This window comes from Curcuma longa, chromosome 21, assembly GCF_044706935.1.
Source record: "Curcuma longa cultivar G26 ecotype Majalengka, Jawa Barat chromosome 21, ITB_CL_G26_1.1, whole genome shotgun sequence".
NCBI classification, from domain to species: domain Eukaryota; kingdom Viridiplantae; phylum Streptophyta; class Magnoliopsida; order Zingiberales; family Zingiberaceae; genus Curcuma; species Curcuma longa.
Genome location: NC_133881.1, coordinates 638,888 through 655,121, shown reverse-complemented (window position 1 = coordinate 655,121; position 16,234 = coordinate 638,888). Strand labels below are relative to the sequence as shown.

The 16,234-nt window shown below is 44.6% G+C and overlaps 1 protein-coding gene and 3 pseudogenes across 1 annotated transcript; 3 read left to right on the top strand and 1 right to left on the bottom strand.

Annotated features, from left to right (window-relative positions):
• The first annotated feature begins 1,228 nt into the window (after positions 1-1,228).
• LOC141814795 (cold-responsive protein kinase 1-like) lies at positions 1,229-5,629 on the top strand (annotated as a pseudogene).
• A 330-nt stretch (positions 5,630-5,959) lies between these two features.
• On the top strand, positions 5,960-9,208 carry LOC141814794 (putative alpha-glucosidase Os06g0675700). Its single transcript, XM_074702746.1, is given in 6 exon segments — positions 5,960-6,344; positions 6,421-6,526; positions 6,529-7,093; positions 7,171-7,401; positions 7,488-8,128; positions 8,216-9,208. Coding segments are annotated over 6 exon segments (2,673 nt in total). The 5' UTR covers positions 5,960-6,123; the 3' UTR covers positions 9,125-9,208.
• Positions 9,209-10,461: 1,253 nt separating this feature from the next.
• LOC141814796 (uncharacterized) lies at positions 10,462-11,710 on the top strand (annotated as a pseudogene).
• Positions 11,711-12,093: 383 nt separating this feature from the next.
• LOC141814797 (putative UDP-arabinose 4-epimerase 2) lies at positions 12,094-15,963 on the bottom strand (annotated as a pseudogene).
• Between the last annotated feature and the right edge of the window lie 271 nt (positions 15,964-16,234).

Genomic DNA, 16,234 nt, shown 5'->3' with positions numbered 1-16,234 from the left:
CTAGCCAATGCCCACGACAACTTCTGACACCTGCTCAACGACCCGACATATTAAGATACGATCCAACAGCGAGTGCTTCCAATGCCCTAATCGTCTCTCAAACAGATAGCTCACATAGAGATTCCCGGATATATAAGGATCGACGAAAATAAATGAGAGGGAGGATGATTTTCTTATCACACACAAAGGCAACTATTTCTTCACTAATATCTCTTTTAAGCTTCTTGTTCTCTCTCATGTTTCCGCAAGCTTTTTCTTCAATCCAATATTGATTTAACCATCAAAGGGACCATGACACTGACCCTCCACTAACGCCCTTTGACTTAGGCTATCGGGAGCACGATGGAGGATTGTCAAGGTTTCTATCCTAAAGACGAAGTGAAAGGAGGAGCCCGAGCTAACAAATACACCATCAAAAAGCATTGAGTGTTCTCTTGACTCACCTTATATCACTTTTATCTGTTGCCATCAATCTCGATCCATTATATGGTTGAAACTCAAGCAATCATTAGTTAAACAAATACTAGCATCAAGCTAATTAAGATGACTCACAAATGCATTGGTCGATTGAAGATTAAAGGGATTGCAAGAACAATCAATTAGGATACATACTTATAGTAGAATAAATAAATAAATAAAGACAATTTAGATACTATAAAATAAATAGAGGACTAATAAGAACCTTCTTCATGAAAATGAATGAATTTGTAATATCCCATTATCTTTTGGTGTTTGTTGTAGGTAAATTGGACATAAGTATAAATCTTTAAGCTATTGTAGACAATAAGGTCTTCTCCATTGAAAATTTAAATTAAAAAAAATAAAAACGCTATTTTAATATATTTTTTATGTATGATGATTATTATTATTTCTTTAGAAAATAAAGTATTAAATTTTTAGCTTTCATGAGTTATTTTTCCAATTCTCCTCCTAAATTTTCCCTTCAATATCAGACTAAATCGAACTCCACGTGCACTGCACATGTCTCTCGCCCGCCCAAATGCATGCCAAGGCCAGCCACGTGCTCGTTGGAAGTCTGGTTCACCGTCTCAATTAAGCTTCAAATTAAAAGGCCGGACTCGGATTGAACCTGAACAGACCAGACCGGGTCCACGCGGGATCAAAATTGGCGGCTCGGTCAAACCGTTCGGGAACTCTGGTTCCTACGGCGACTACTTCATATAATAAGCTATTCCTTCTTCCTGCTCTCTTCCCCCTCCGTCGCCGCTCACCGGTGGTCGCGGCTCCCTACGATCGATCTGCTATTTTCTGATTCCTTGGTGTTTCTCTTCCCTCATCGCTTTTAGATATCGCGATTGACGGGAGTGAGAAGGCAGCGCGTGGGGGCGGCCGCTTCTCGGAGGGAGGAGATAGCTTGCGTAGTCGATTCGAAGACATTTCAGCGTGGTGTTCAGCTTCCAGGTGAATTCCGCTTCTGTATTCAAAAGTGCCTTTCCCCCTCCGTTTTCCATCAATAAAATTTGCTAATTTTATCAGCGCACGATTTTTGTCTATTAAGTCCGAATTATGTTGATGTATGGAGTGGATATCGCAGGTAATGGAACCGGATTTTCTTTTTGCTGAAATTATAACTTTGACTAAGTTTTAACATTTTGTGAAAAATAATTAATTTTACGGCGTAAGAAAGTCTTAGGATCAGATTACGATGGCATGTTTTGATCTTTATTGTTATGTTGGATTCACATAAGGATACAGCATGAATGATCGAGTCCAAACAGTGAGAAATAGTATGGACAGTATGAGCATTTCTCAGGGAAAATTTAGCAAGAAAAGGTATCTAATGAGTCTGAAGGAACATTTTAACCATTTGATTAGATTATCATGGCATGTTTTGATCTTTATTATTATGTTGTATTCGCATAAGGAGACAGCATCTAAACAGTCAGAAGTAGTATGGATAGTTTTGACCTACAGCTTGTCAATTACTATGCAGAAGAAGTTTATCACTTGATTGGCTTTGGTAGCCCATTCTGTGAAACCACTTTGTCGTCTACTTGTGTGCGTGCGTGGTTTGTTTATATGTGTCTGAAAAATGCGTCTTTGTTTCTTACTCCACTTCTTCAGCTAAGCTGCATATTGTGAACCAGGAGCTACATGCTTTGGTACTCTACAAATCTTCTTTTAGATCTCAACGACGTCAGACTTTATTCTGTTACAAGTTTTGGCAAATGGTTGGAATATGTTTGTTATTGTTTTTAATACATGAGTGCACCTATGACCTTGATTGGTCTTAGCTCTTAAACTTACCATGCCATATTTCCCTCACTTATGTCTGCTCTTGCAGAGAACTCTTGATTGTTATCTCCATCAATCTACATCTCTAAAAAAACTTGATAAATAAATCATTCAGTGATGGCTTGCTTTACTTGCATATTTAGGAGGAAAGCAACTTCACGCCGGCAACATAATCAATTTAGCGAAGGTAACATATCCTTGATGTTTTTATGTAATTTATATCCTTTGATACTAAGAATAGCTTATTCCATCTTTCTTTGAAGCTTGACATGTTTATTTTTTTCAGATGTTGCTGGAATTGAAAGTGTTACAATTTACACTTTCAAGGAACTGAAAAATGCAACGGATGATTTTAATCCAGCTAACAAAATTGGAGCGGGAGGTTTTGGTTCAGTATATAAGGTGATTTACTAATTTCTGTTGACTATAGACTTGATCCAAGCTATTAATTTTAGAAAAAATACCTTTAATATTAGTTCATTGATATAGGGAAGACTTAGAGATGGAAAAGTTATTGCTGTAAAGGTGCTCTCCTCCGAGTCAAAGCAGGGAGCACGCGAGTTTCTGACTGAAATCACTGCGATCTCTGGCATAATTCATGACAATCTTGTCAAGCTGTATGGCTGCTGTGTAGAGGGATCTCACAGAATTCTTGTTTACAACTATCTTGAGAACAATAGCCTTGCACAATTCCTTCTTGGTACCTAATACATTTCTTATGTTTTTCTATATTAGTATTCATGTCTTGACTTAGTATCAGACTAGCAGCCAGATCCTCATTTTATAGTGCATAACAATGTTCTGGTTCCTGCTTTGTTTCAGGTTCCAACCGCAATAACATTTATTTCAACTGGAGATCAACAGTTAAAATTTGTGTTGGTGTTGCTCGTGGGCTTGCATTTCTTCATGCTGCCACATATAGTTCACAGAGATATTAAAGCAAGCAACATTCTTCTTGATAAGGATCTAACACCAAAAATTGCTGATTTTGGTTTAGCAAAGATTCTACCAGCAAATATGACACATGCCAGTACTCGAGTGGCTGGAACAATGTAGGTGCCCTCTTTTCTGAAATAGTATTGATCTATTTGCAGGAAATGCAAAACCAACCCTTGCTTGATGTAGTATATGCAAATATCTGCCATCAATGAACTCCAATCGAGAAATCCTAACTGTTCTTTGAGGCTGGCCCTTGCAACAAACATAAATTTTTGCTGCATAATAAAATAAGGCTAGTAACATATGTCATCCTACTTTGATGACGGGCTCACAAATGTTCACTTTCTTTGTGCAGAGGATACTTGGCACCTGAGTACGCCATTCGTGGACAAGTGACAAGGAAGTCAGATGTTTACAGTTATGGTGTTCTTCTGCTGGAGATTGTCAGTGGAAGATGCAACACGAATACACGACTACCTTATCAAGATCAAAATCTTCTTGAAAGGGTAAGAGAAGTATATAAATTAAATATAAAATGGATGGTGACTTTGAGTAGCACATAAAGTAAATTTTCCAGTAAACAATTTTTTCTTTCGGAAAGATTGGTCTTTGTCTTGACAATTCTGTTTAGGTTGGATACTCTAGTGCACAGTTTCTTGCAACTGGTTTTGAAAATGACACTGAAGCATTGCATGCATGAGAAACTCTATATTTTCATAAATTTGTTTACAAAATTCAAAGTGAAACACTCGTGCTGTTTCCTTCATTATGTTGTCAAATTTTGCTTCAGGTGTTAGTATAAACTGTAAACACAAGTATCTTGAAACCCTGGTATGCTAAATAAGATTCTTTCATAATAGTCTTGGATAGTGTTTTATGTTCAAATGGTTGGGTATGACCAGCTAAGAAAAGGATATTGGCTTGTGTTTACACACGTTATATGGCATATGTGTTGGAGCTTACTGAATTTTATTTTTGAACTTGTTTGGTTAAAACACAGACTCTCTCTCTCTCTCTCTCCCTCATTTGGAAGTATATATACAATACCATCCTTTCATAATTGTGTTTTGTCCTGTTATGCTGATTCCTCAGACTTTCATGTTAATAGTATTTTTGGGTCAATCCTATTGGTTGCTTGTTAATTACCTTTAGCAGCTCCATTGCATACATTAGTCCTATTGAGTGAAGAAAAACATATACTTAAAGCCACTTGCAATCCAAGTTTGAGGCAGTGAAAGGAGGTAGATGATCAGCAAAGGTCTGTAAGTTTGTCACCTAAATGGATCACTTCAAGTGGATAATTATATTGGTGTAGAGCTCAAAATTTCCCCTCTCATCTAACCTAAAGTCTATCTATACTTGGTCGGGCTAGTAGGGAGCATATTCCGAGAGTCACTTCAAGGGTAACTTTAGCTTGGAAGTTTCTTGAATTGTGACTGTGAAACAAGTGAACTCAATGCGGTCTGTGCTTTCTTTTCCTTAATAAATGTAACCTCATCTCTTGTTTCAGTAGAATAACCAACCACAAGTAGGTGGAGCTCAATAATTTGCTTTTTGTCGTCGTCGTCAGTTTTTTTGGTAAAGAAATCTGCTGAGAAAATAAACGGTTAAGAAACATGACCTGTGAATTCTGTCACTTAGAAGTGTTTTAATCTACTGAGTTAGTTGATCATTGTGCACAATAAGCTATTTTGCTTCTTCCTTGCAAATTATCTTTGTTTGCAATTGAATGCAAGACAACTTATGATAAAAATGAGTTCCTCTATGCTGATGAATTGACTGACCTAAATCTTAAAATATGGTTGGCTGTTGTACAGACCCCAGACATCACAAATGGGCTTCTCGTCTTGCAGACCTGGGCGTTATACAAATCTGGCAAGCTGCTGGATATCATAGATACTTGTTTGACAGATGAGTTAGATGTTGAAGAAGCATGTAGATTCTTGAAGGTGGGACTGCTATGCACACAAGAAGACATGAAGCTTCGGCCCTCAATGTCGACTGTCCTCAGTATGCTGACTGGTGAAAAGGATGTGAACTCTGTGGAGATCACAAGGCCTGGTGTCATTAATGACTTACTGGACCTTAAAATTAGAAGCAAAAACAAGGCTGACCAAGTGAACATATCCTGTATCGCATCATCTGTTCTAGACTATCCCTCATCTTCAGACAACACGACGCATGTATCCATGACCTCCGCAGGAATAGCCGAGCGCGGCTGAAGACAAGTTAACACTGAAATTCGAAGAGCTAACTCTCGAGGTACATAACAAAGTCATGTACAATCTTTGTGATTCTTTTCCCCAAGTTGTTTATTTCTTAGTTTTGCATCTCATAGATTCTTGGCTATGGAAATATACACTAGGACTGTGATTGAAACAGAACTTGATTGTGCATAAATTTGAAGAATGTGGATTTTTCTTCTTCTTCTTGATTTAATCAGAACTAGATTGTAGATTCTTGATTTAACCAGAACGTAGCAAAGATCATGGTTGATTGAGTCATAAACGACAGTGACTAATTGGATAACCAGTTCCAAGTCCAACTCAACTCAACCAATCACATGCCATATTGAATCGAAAAACGACAATGAGAAGATAAGGAGAGCAAATCAAATTAAAGAGAGTCTTTTCTTTTGAAACTTGATACTTTCTAAAGAAAAAGTAACTGCACAGGCTAATTTCCTCATGCACTTTAAGCAAAAGATAAAAAGTACCTGCTGTCTTTTTTGTCTTCTCATTCAATCCTTTCCAGTATCTATCGTTGCTCAATCCAAATCCACCTCTTCAATTCGAGGATAACAATCATAACAAATTCGAGTTGGTAGAAAGTCATGGACAATTAAATCTAAATTATTCCACCTAAAAAAAGAGAGTCAAAATTCAATATATATGTAGATATTTTCCAAGAGAGGATGACGATACGGAGATGATGGATTCTTCCTTCTGTCTCTGGTTCTTCCTCCTCTTCTTCTTCTTCTTCGTCCGTAATTGTTCTTCTCTTCGTGATGGAGAAGCCGCTGGATACGGATACAATCTACGATCGGTCAACGCCGATCCGTCGGGAAAGGCGTTGACCGCCGAACTCGCCCTCGTCCGCCACTCGCCGGTCTACGGCGCCGACATCGAAAACCTCCACCTCTTCGCAAGGTTAGTTATGCGGCTTTCAGTAATAGTCAACGTTGAGTCTTTGTTAGACGGATTTTGATCGATGCTGTTGATTCAGCTATGAGACCAGCGACCGGTTACGCGTGCGAATCACCGACGCCGATCGACGGCGATGGGAAGTGCCCGACACCGTCATCCCTCGCTCCTCCAAGACGTCGACTATTGTGGGCGCGCTCCGCTCCGCCGCGGCGGCGGCGGCGGCGGCCATGTCTTCTCCGCCGAGGAGTCCGACCTCGTGCTCACGCTCGCCGCTTCCTCCCCCTTCACCTTCACCGTCTCCCGGCGCTCCTCCGGCGACGTTCTCTTCTCCACGCTCCCCGCGCTCGTCTTCAAGGATCGCTTCTTGGAGCTCTCCTCGTCGCTGCCGGCGGACAGGGCGTCGCTCTACGGCCTCGGAGAGCACACCAAGAGGACCTTCAGGCTGGCCCCCAACGACACGCTGACGCTGTGGAACGCCGACATCGGCGCCGCCAACCTCGACCAGAACCTCTACGGCTCGCACCCGTTCTACATCGACGTGAGGAGGTCGTCGCCGCCGGGAGCCACCCACGGCGTGCTCCTCCTCAACAGCAACGGAATGGACGTCGTCTACGGAGGATCCTACATCACCTACAAGGTGATCGGGGGCGTCCTCGATTTCTACTTCTTCGCCGGGCCGTCACCGCTGGCGGTCATGGACCAGTACACCGAGCTCATCGGCCGACCAGCGCCGATGCCGTACTGGTCCTTCGGTACGCACACTAACTCATCTAAACGCCGTCGTCTTCAAAATCCAATTTTGTGACAGATCCAAGTCGTCGCGATGCAGGATTCCACCAGTGTCGATACGGCTACAGGAACGTCTCCGAGCTCGAGTACGTCGTCCGACGCTACGCCGAAGCTCGAATTCCTCTGGAAGTGATGTGGACGGACATCGATCACATGGATGCCTTGAAGGATTTCACGCTCGATCCGATCAACTTCCCGCCGGAGAAGATGAAGAGGTTCGTGAGCAGCCTTCACAAGAATGGGCAAAAATACGTAGTCATTGTCGATCCAGGTAATCGATCGAGCTCCTGCAAAAAAAAATTGCAATTCGCTACAAATGGTAGAACTTGGTGAGATGTTTGTGATCGATTGTTTCAGGCATTAATGTCAACTACACGTATGGCACATTCCTCAGAGGATTGAAACAGGGCATCTTCATCAAGAGAGGGGGAAATTATTACCTCGGAAGGGTGTGGCCCGGGCCCGTCTACTTCCCAGACTTCTTGAATCCAGACGCCGCCGGATTCTGGGCGGAGGAGATCGCCATTTTCCGGCGGACGCTGAAGGTGGACGGGCTGTGGATCGACATGAACGAGATCTCCAACTTCATCACCTCGCCGGCGGAGAGCCAGCTGGACGAGCCTCCGTACAGCATCAACAACGCCGGCGTCCGGCGGCCCATCAACAACAATACGGTGCCGGCGTCGGCGGTCCACTACGGGAACGCGACGGAGTACAACGTGCACAACCTGTACGGGTTCCTGGAGTCGAGGGCGACGCGCGACGGGCTCGTCCGGGCGATTGGGAAGCGGCCCTTCGTGCTCAGCCGCTCGACCTTCGTCGGCTCCGGCAAGTATGCGGCGCACTGGACCGGCGACAACGCGGCCAAGTGGGAGGACCTCGCTTACTCGATCCCCTCCGTTCTCAACTCGGGAATCTTCGGGATTCCGATGGTCGGAGCCGACATCTGCGGTTTCAGCGGAGACACGACAGAGGAGCTCTGCCGGCGGTGGATTCAGGTAGATTGATAGATTCCTGCAACAAGATTAGATTTTGACGTAGTCGAACGATTCCATGGAAGCTAAATTCGTGTAATTTGGTTGAAGCTGGGAGCCTTCTATCCATTTGCGAGAGATCACTCGGACATCCAGTCGATCCACCAAGAGCTCTACCTCTGGGACTCGGTGGCCCGGTCGGCGCGCAGGGCGCTCGGCCTCCGGTACCGCCTCCTCCCCCACTTCTACACGTCCATGTACGAGGCGCACGTGACGGGCGCGCCCATCGCGCGCCCGCTCTTCTTCTCCTTCCCCGACGACCCGGCGACCTACGACATCAGCACGCAGTTCCTGGTGGGCGCCGGCGTGATGGTGTCCCCGGCGCTTCAGCCAAACGCGACCGCCGTCGAAGCCTACTTCCCCAAGGGCCAGTGGTTCAACCTGTTCAACTACTCCGACTCGGTGGTGACCGGCGAGCAGGGAAGGTACGTGGTGCTGAACGCGCCCGAAGAGAGCATCAACGTTCACGTGCGGGGAGGGCTGGTTCTGGTAATGCAGGGGGAGGAGCTCACCACCGGGCTGGCGCGGCGGAGCCCGTTCGAGCTCCTGGTGGCGCTCGACGAGGGAGGAGCCGCGACGGGGGAGGTGTTCCTCGACGACGGCGAGGAGGTAGAGATGGGAGGGGAGGGGAATGACTGGAGCTTGGTAAGGTTCAGGAGTCAGCTGGAAGGGAAAGCTCTGAAGCTGAGATCAGAGGTGATCAATGGCGCTTATGCTAAGAAGAACAGATTGGTGATAGAAAAGGTGGTGATTCTTGGATTGCAACTGAATGAATCATCTCAGATTCAGATTTCTTCTTCTTCTTCTCCTGTGTTCTTGAACTCAATTAACAACTCGGATGCGAGTGTCGAGCATAGGAGAGGTGGTGATGATTTCAGTGTTGTGGAAATCAATGGCTTGTCACAGTTCTTGGGGGAGGAGTTTGGGCTCAAGTTTGAGATCAATGACAACGCCAAGTGAGGAGGATCACAAGCACTGACTCCTAGCTCTGTGTTATCTATCAAGCATTTTCATTTTAATGAGGAATATCGATGACTTTTGAAAGTTCTATGTGCTCATTGAAATCCTCTCGATCGATTATAGGTCTATTTGTTTGTTTAGAATTTAGATCCTTAATAACAACGATATCAAAGCAAAGCAAGCAGATTCATCTGAACCAAAAAACAATGTCTGGCTGCATGATTCCATGCTGTTAACTATTCCTGAAAATTGTCAGAAATAGTGAGAAGATCTTCAGTTCTATTCTCTCCCACAGCGCTATCTAAACTTCTGTTCCATAGTCATTGAAAGCTCAACAATCACATGACCTAAACTTCATAGCTATTGACAAAGTAGCTATCCAATCATTCGAGTCGACTAATCCTCGTAGCATTTTCAACGGCTGATCTTAGGTTATCTTCACCAAAGGAAATTCATTCCTTAACTTAGTGAGTATTCAATTAAAATCAAATCGATCGAATCTGATCGGGACAGTGTCACGGGTCGCGATCGAGCTGATTCGGCCAGATTCTTCTAAGGTCGAATAGGTCGTCGGACTACCGACACCGAAACTGTAAAACAAATATTACCACAAAGAGGCTGAGGAAGGCTCCGGCTCCTCATGTGGGACGGCGATAAGCTAGCTTTCATCATGAATTTATTTATAAAAGAAAAGGATGCATCAGTCCCTGGTGCCAAAATGAACGTAGAGTGTCAGCAGCCCCAAGTAGATGGCTCCACTGTTGAGTCCTTTTGGCTGGTGGCCAAGTGCCAAAATGTGATCAAATGATTAAATTTTTGCTGGAAATAATGATCGGTCTTTTTCTGCATGTCAGAATCATATTGCTCCATGACATTTGATCCTGACAAGTCCACTGTTCAGTTGCGGATCGGAGTTCGTCGTCGTATCGACGTTTATTTCTCACTCGCAGAGCGAGCGAGAAAGAAGAAACAGACCTTAAGTAAGCATTTCGTCGAACAACTTAGGGGCAACGATTGTGCTATAATTACCATTGTCACGAAATATGAAGCGATTTGAGCGTCGATTCCTCACGTGCTCGGGGGTGTGGCATCCGCCTCGAGGCACGTCACGAGAACCGCAACGATTCGCGGTGGAACAGCAAATAAATGGCGCCTTCTCATTCACTCCTACCCGTGTCCCGGCGTTGCTGTGGGTCCCGCTAGGGGACGCAGGTGGTGACGTGTTGCAGGCGAGTACCGATTCGACGCGTACCGGTATGATGCGTGCGTGTCGCAATCTGGTTCGTCGCGACGCTGGACCGAACCGGTCTATAAAAGGCATCCCATTGGTGGTCTGAATGACGGGAACCGCCATGGTCACCGACGTAACCCGCTCGCCGGACGCATTCCTTGGCCGCTCGCCGCCGGCATTCCCTGCGTTCTGCCGCCTCTCCACCAAGAAGTCCCATGAGCCGGCCAGGGAGAGAGCCGATGAAGAGGAGAGCAGCGGCGGCGGCGGTGGAGACTTCGAGTTCCGGCTCCACGACCCCGTCTCGATGCTGCACGCCGACGAGCTTTTCGCGGACGGGAAGCTCGTGCCCCTGCACCTGGCGGCAGCGACGCGCGGCGCGGCAGAGCAGAAGACTCGGTGGAGGACGGAAGCCCCTCCTGGATCGGACCAGTATGTCTTCTCTCCTCGCGCTCCGAGCTGTGCGATGCGGTGGCGTGAACTACTCCGCCTCAAGAAGGCGGCCGGAGCCAAGCTCGAGCACGAGAATGCCGTCAAATCGAGGAACCATGGTCCGGAGGTCAGGTCGTCGTCGCGGAAGCATTTCTTTCACCGGAACCCTAAATCGTCCTCTGTTCTCGAGCCGGCGATGTGTTTGCCCCTTCTTCGTGAACCGGACGCTGAATCGGTCGTAGTCTCTTCCCGGCTCTCTCTCTCTCTTCGTCCTGCTCCTCGGGCCGCGACCATGAGGACCTCCCTCGTCTGTCCCTCGACGCCGCCAAGCCCCACCGCCACATGCCGATGCTGCAATTGGTCCGGCCACTGCCAGCGACGGCGGAGCTTCCGCTTCGTGGGCGGATCAGGCGGGGCGGCTCTTCCGATATGGCGCCGGGGCCGGGGCAAGCGACGACGGCGATCGGGCTCACCATGCCCGTGGACAGCCCGCGAATGAACCCGTCGGGGAAGGTGGTGTTCCACGGGCTGGAGCGGAGCTCCAGCAGTCCCGGGAGCTTCACCGGAGGGCTGCAGCCGCGGTTGCGGGGGATGGAACGCTCCTACTCCGCCAACGTCGTCCGGGTCTCGCCGGTCCTCAACGTTCCGATCTGCTCCCTCTCGAAGACCGGCCCGGTCTTCGGGTTCGCCGGCCAGCTCTTCTCGCCGCAGAAGAAGGAGAAGGCTAATCCAGCAGCAAGCCAAACCGGCGGCGGCGGCGGCTGCAGGAGGAGGACGAAGAGCTAGAATCCCTCCCTCCGATTCGAAATCTTCGGATAAGATGGCCGACGCCCGCAAGATTCCGTCACTGTTGTCGATTTCCTTTTTCCTCTCCGCCATTAATTTTCCGTCCAGATCCAGAAATCTATTTTTGGCCCGGAAAGCCATCGAGTTGCTTTAAAATTCGCACCTGTAGGTAATGCACTGCTACAGGGGGCAGCGCTACTTTTGCTTGCTGCCTTGTCTCTTTGTGCTTTGTTGTAACTCACGCCAGAGAACTTCCAACCGCATGTCCACTCATTTTGCATAAAACCCCTCCTCTTTTCATTATTTTTTTATCCATAAAATGACTCCAAATTCTGCTGGTTGTAGACTGTAGTTTACTCTTCACCGTCCTTCTCATTTTCTTCCCAAATAAACAGAAGGAAAAGGAATCAGCATCTGAATAATGAACCAATCGTTTTCATAAAAACTAAAGTTAGATGAGTGTGTACAATCAATCACAAGTGTGTTTTGATCTGGGAAAAAAGAAGAAAGAACACATTCAAAACAAGTAAAGAATAATGAATGCATGCCCAAATGAGAAATGAATTCTACTGACATCAGCTGCGATCTACATCTGGTACAGGCACAGCACTCTTCTTATCGTTTCCTATCGTCCCTATTAATGCCTCTGAATCCTCTGCCTTAAATCGAGCAAGTTTGAATTTGCAAATGAGTTATGAAGTACTTCATATTTGTACAAATGAGTGAGATTGAAACAGCCAGGCTGATCAAAGCGCCACGACTGAAGCCGACCCGTAGCCATTCAGATGCGACTTCTGCCATCTCCAAGCGATCGAAAGACTCTCCTGAAGATCAGTGTGACGGGCACTCCAGTTGAGCTCGCGGTTGATTTTCGACGGGTCGCTGTAAACTTCAGCATAGTCGCCGGGTCTGCGGTCAAGGTAGTCCACTTTGATGCTCACTCCGGTTGCCTTTTTGCAGGCCTCGACGAATTCTTTGACGGACCTGCCTGAAATTACAACACTCATCAGTCTCATTGCTCTGTGCATGTGATGTGAGTGTGTGAGGGAATGAGAGGGAGAAAGAAAGGAAAGCTAAGCTGCTACCTTTTCCGGTACCAACATTATATATGCCGACTTTGCTAGGCCTTGCCTTGTCGAGGGATTTCACATGAGCATCGACAAGATCAGTAACGTCAATATAATCTCTGATACAAGTTCCATCACTTGTAGGATAGTCTGTTCCTTTAACCTACAAGTGAACCAGTAAAAGTATTGGTTATATTAATGCCTGTAGGAACAAATTCAGCATCATGATAGAGAAGATAAACAATGGAGATACCTTCAGACCAGGTATGATGCCCAGTGCTGCATCAAAGCAAGCACCAGATATACGCCCGTGCTCCCGTAACTCGGGTCTCGGAGCTTCACCTAATCTTCCTTCTGGATCTGATCCAATTACGTTGAAATATCTGTCAATGCAGAGAGAGATTAGATCACGCTCCAGCAGGTTAGGCAGTCATAAGTGATTATCAGAGACAGACCTTAAGATCATGACTGCCATGTCTGATCCCTTTGAGAAATCCAAAATAATATCCTCCGCCATCTTTTTGGCCTTCCCATATGGGTTGATAGGATGCTGCAATGGTACATGGCATAATAAACATTACCAACTTCATGAGTGGGACAACAGAATGGAAAGATTCCAGAAATTCTTCAAGAAGGCAGACATATTCTCACCTGAGGAGTTAGTTCTGTAATAGGCATTTTTTCTGGTTCTCCATAAGTTGCACATGTACTTGAGTAAATAAGAGTTTTCACACCATGTGCTGCCATGGCTTCCAGAATCACCAAAGTATTCGATGTGATATTATGATAGTACCTGTTGGTGGGGGGAAATTTGATAATCAAACAGAGTAAACTAAAATTAGATCTAGGAAGGATTATATTTTAATAATTTACTATTGTTAACACTGCTTTCACACAAGGAGACACAAGTTGTTGAATGATCTCAATCACATAAAAAACAAGGAAATGTGTGTGATCTCAAAACATTGTGGAGCTCATGAATCAAATATTATAATTATATTCGAAAGCTATGGTAATTAGAAAACATCATTACAGAGTAACTATGGAATCAGGGGGAATGGAAAGAGAATAAGGTATCATAATACTTGGGACAACTGCCACATGAACTCTTGTCTGCTAGTACTTTTATTTTTGGCTTAACATGAGAAATACACTCAGTGAATTGTAAGTTTATTTTTTCACAAATTGTCATTATTGTAAACACTTTAAGATTTACTATTTCAATTACAAGTCTAGAACAGAAATTTTGCAAAGGAAACAGAAACTTGACAGTCTTCTGCTATCTTGGAAAAATGGCATACCTAAGAGGTTCGAGTGTGCTTTCTCCCACATAAGCAACCGCAGCGAAGTGCATAACAGCATCAAATGCATTTTTTGCGAAAATTTTGTTGACCTAGAGTTCTGTTAAGGAATAAACTTATGGACAATTGTTCACCAAAATGACAACAAGGGTGGATAAAATGTTAGTTTCTTAGAAAGCCGAGTGACCAGGATACAGCTAGGCATCTCCTAAATCAGCATAAATGAATTGAAGTCTTCCAGGTTCTGGAAACAGCTGTTGAAGAATTCTAATTGCTCCAAGATTTCCTCTGGAAAGGTTATCCTGTAGAAATCAGCATGAAGGAATATTTATAGCAGCAGAGATGATGTCCATTATACTGAGGATCTAGATATAGTAGATTCATACAATCTTAGTGAAGTTGTCATACCACTATGGTGACCCTATAATTGTCTTCCAGGAGTCGAAGTGCAGCATGTGAGCCAATATACCCAGCACCTCCAGTCACTAAGACATGAGTCACTCCAGGCTCATGACGAGAAAACTGTGAATTAAACACAATAGCAGAAACTTTGAGATTGCACCAAACAAGTTGCAATGAACATTACTAAAACCATCACTATCTCTCCGGAATCAATTTCCAAGGAACTGTAAAGTCATGACACATGAGAAAACAGTAACCAGAAAGTAGGGTAGAGATAGTTTCACCATAGAAAATGGTTTTAATTCCACAGAGAAGGATTATAGTTTTTCATGAAAAAGAGTAAAATAACAACTAGACCCAAATTGATTTGGATAAAACATACCACGCTGGGGCCACTAAAGCTTAGGGATTGCTTTAGGATCAGTATGCATAAGGCTGTAAGAATGATTGCTATAACAAATTTTCCAAGAACCTGAGGCTTGCGATGTGACTCTGAGTAGTCCATGCCTGAAAGGAAACAATAACAAACCAAAGTATTTTGATTGGTTAAAACTTGCAAAAACTGAAAGAGAAAGGACGCGCCAGCCTAATCTTCAACATATCAAACAAACTCAAGAAAGAAATTTTCACATCAATCGACAAGTTGCATAAAGCATCTGAATTCTAATGGCGTGATGCAATTCTCAAAAGGGGTAGACTTTACCATTTTAACTTGAAAAGAAGATCATGCAAACAACCAATGATGAAGACATGTGAGTCTGCTAAGAGCAATGGTGTTAACCTGATAGGGGCAAAGGTCTATTCGCCCTGGACTGACTACGATTTCTATTTGCAGGTAGCATGTGAGGGAGGTCCTTCATATCAGACCACTAGAATCAAATGCAAATTAGGGTAAAACAACTCTCCGCGTCCAATGATCTAAACCACCGATTGCAAACCGGATGAAGTGAGCTGCAGTGGAGTAAAAAAAACAAACAAACAAACAACTTCAGTAAGAAAACACTAAATTCAACATGGTAGATAAGATCGAAGCATGTTTACAATAAAAGAAAAGGACAAGTCACTCGGCAAGTCGATCGCAATCAACCATTCTCAGAAATCAGAAAACCTCGGTGCCTTGAAACTACAAGCATTAATTACTCAGGTCAGAAGAATCTCAAGATGTCACCGGCCGTAATAGATGAAACGTCAAAGGACTAGGAATCACAACCCTGAATCATCGAACAAACTGAAACACAACTAGACACTTCCGTTTCAACGGGGGGAAATCTCCACCTTTTAGGCGGATTGAACCAAAATGGCACCCGGAATTCGATATGCCGGGCATAAAAGAACCTCCAATTGCCAAGAAAACCGGATCCAGCGCAGAACCTTAAAGTCAAATGAATCGGAACCAGAGCAATCCAAATCCAAATCAAATCCAAATCAAATCGTACCTCCGCCAGGATACTCCCGATAGAGTCGAATCGTGAAGCAAGCAGAGTATCGGTAAGGACACGCGTACCTGGCGGCGGCGAGGCGAGGAGGGAGCGAACAGGGGAAGGAGAAGGCGAGAAGGACGCTGAATAAGCAGAGAAGTTTCGACCGAGTCGCCGTCGACTTTTGTGCTGGTCGAAGAGGGAAAGAAAGCTGGCAGAGGGAAGGTGTGGAATATTGCCAAAATCATGCAGTCGTCCTTTTTCTTCAGGGAATTATCAAAGTACCCCTAAAATATTTTTCTAATTATTTTTTTATTATTTTACTATTAAAATCAAAATACTTATTTTGTCGTTTTAAATTATCGCTAGGTCAAAGTTAGGAGGTAATTCTACATTAACAAGATTTCAAAGGTTATTTTATCTTTTGTTTTTCTTCAATAGAAATAATTATTTGGAGATGGTTTACTATTGACTAT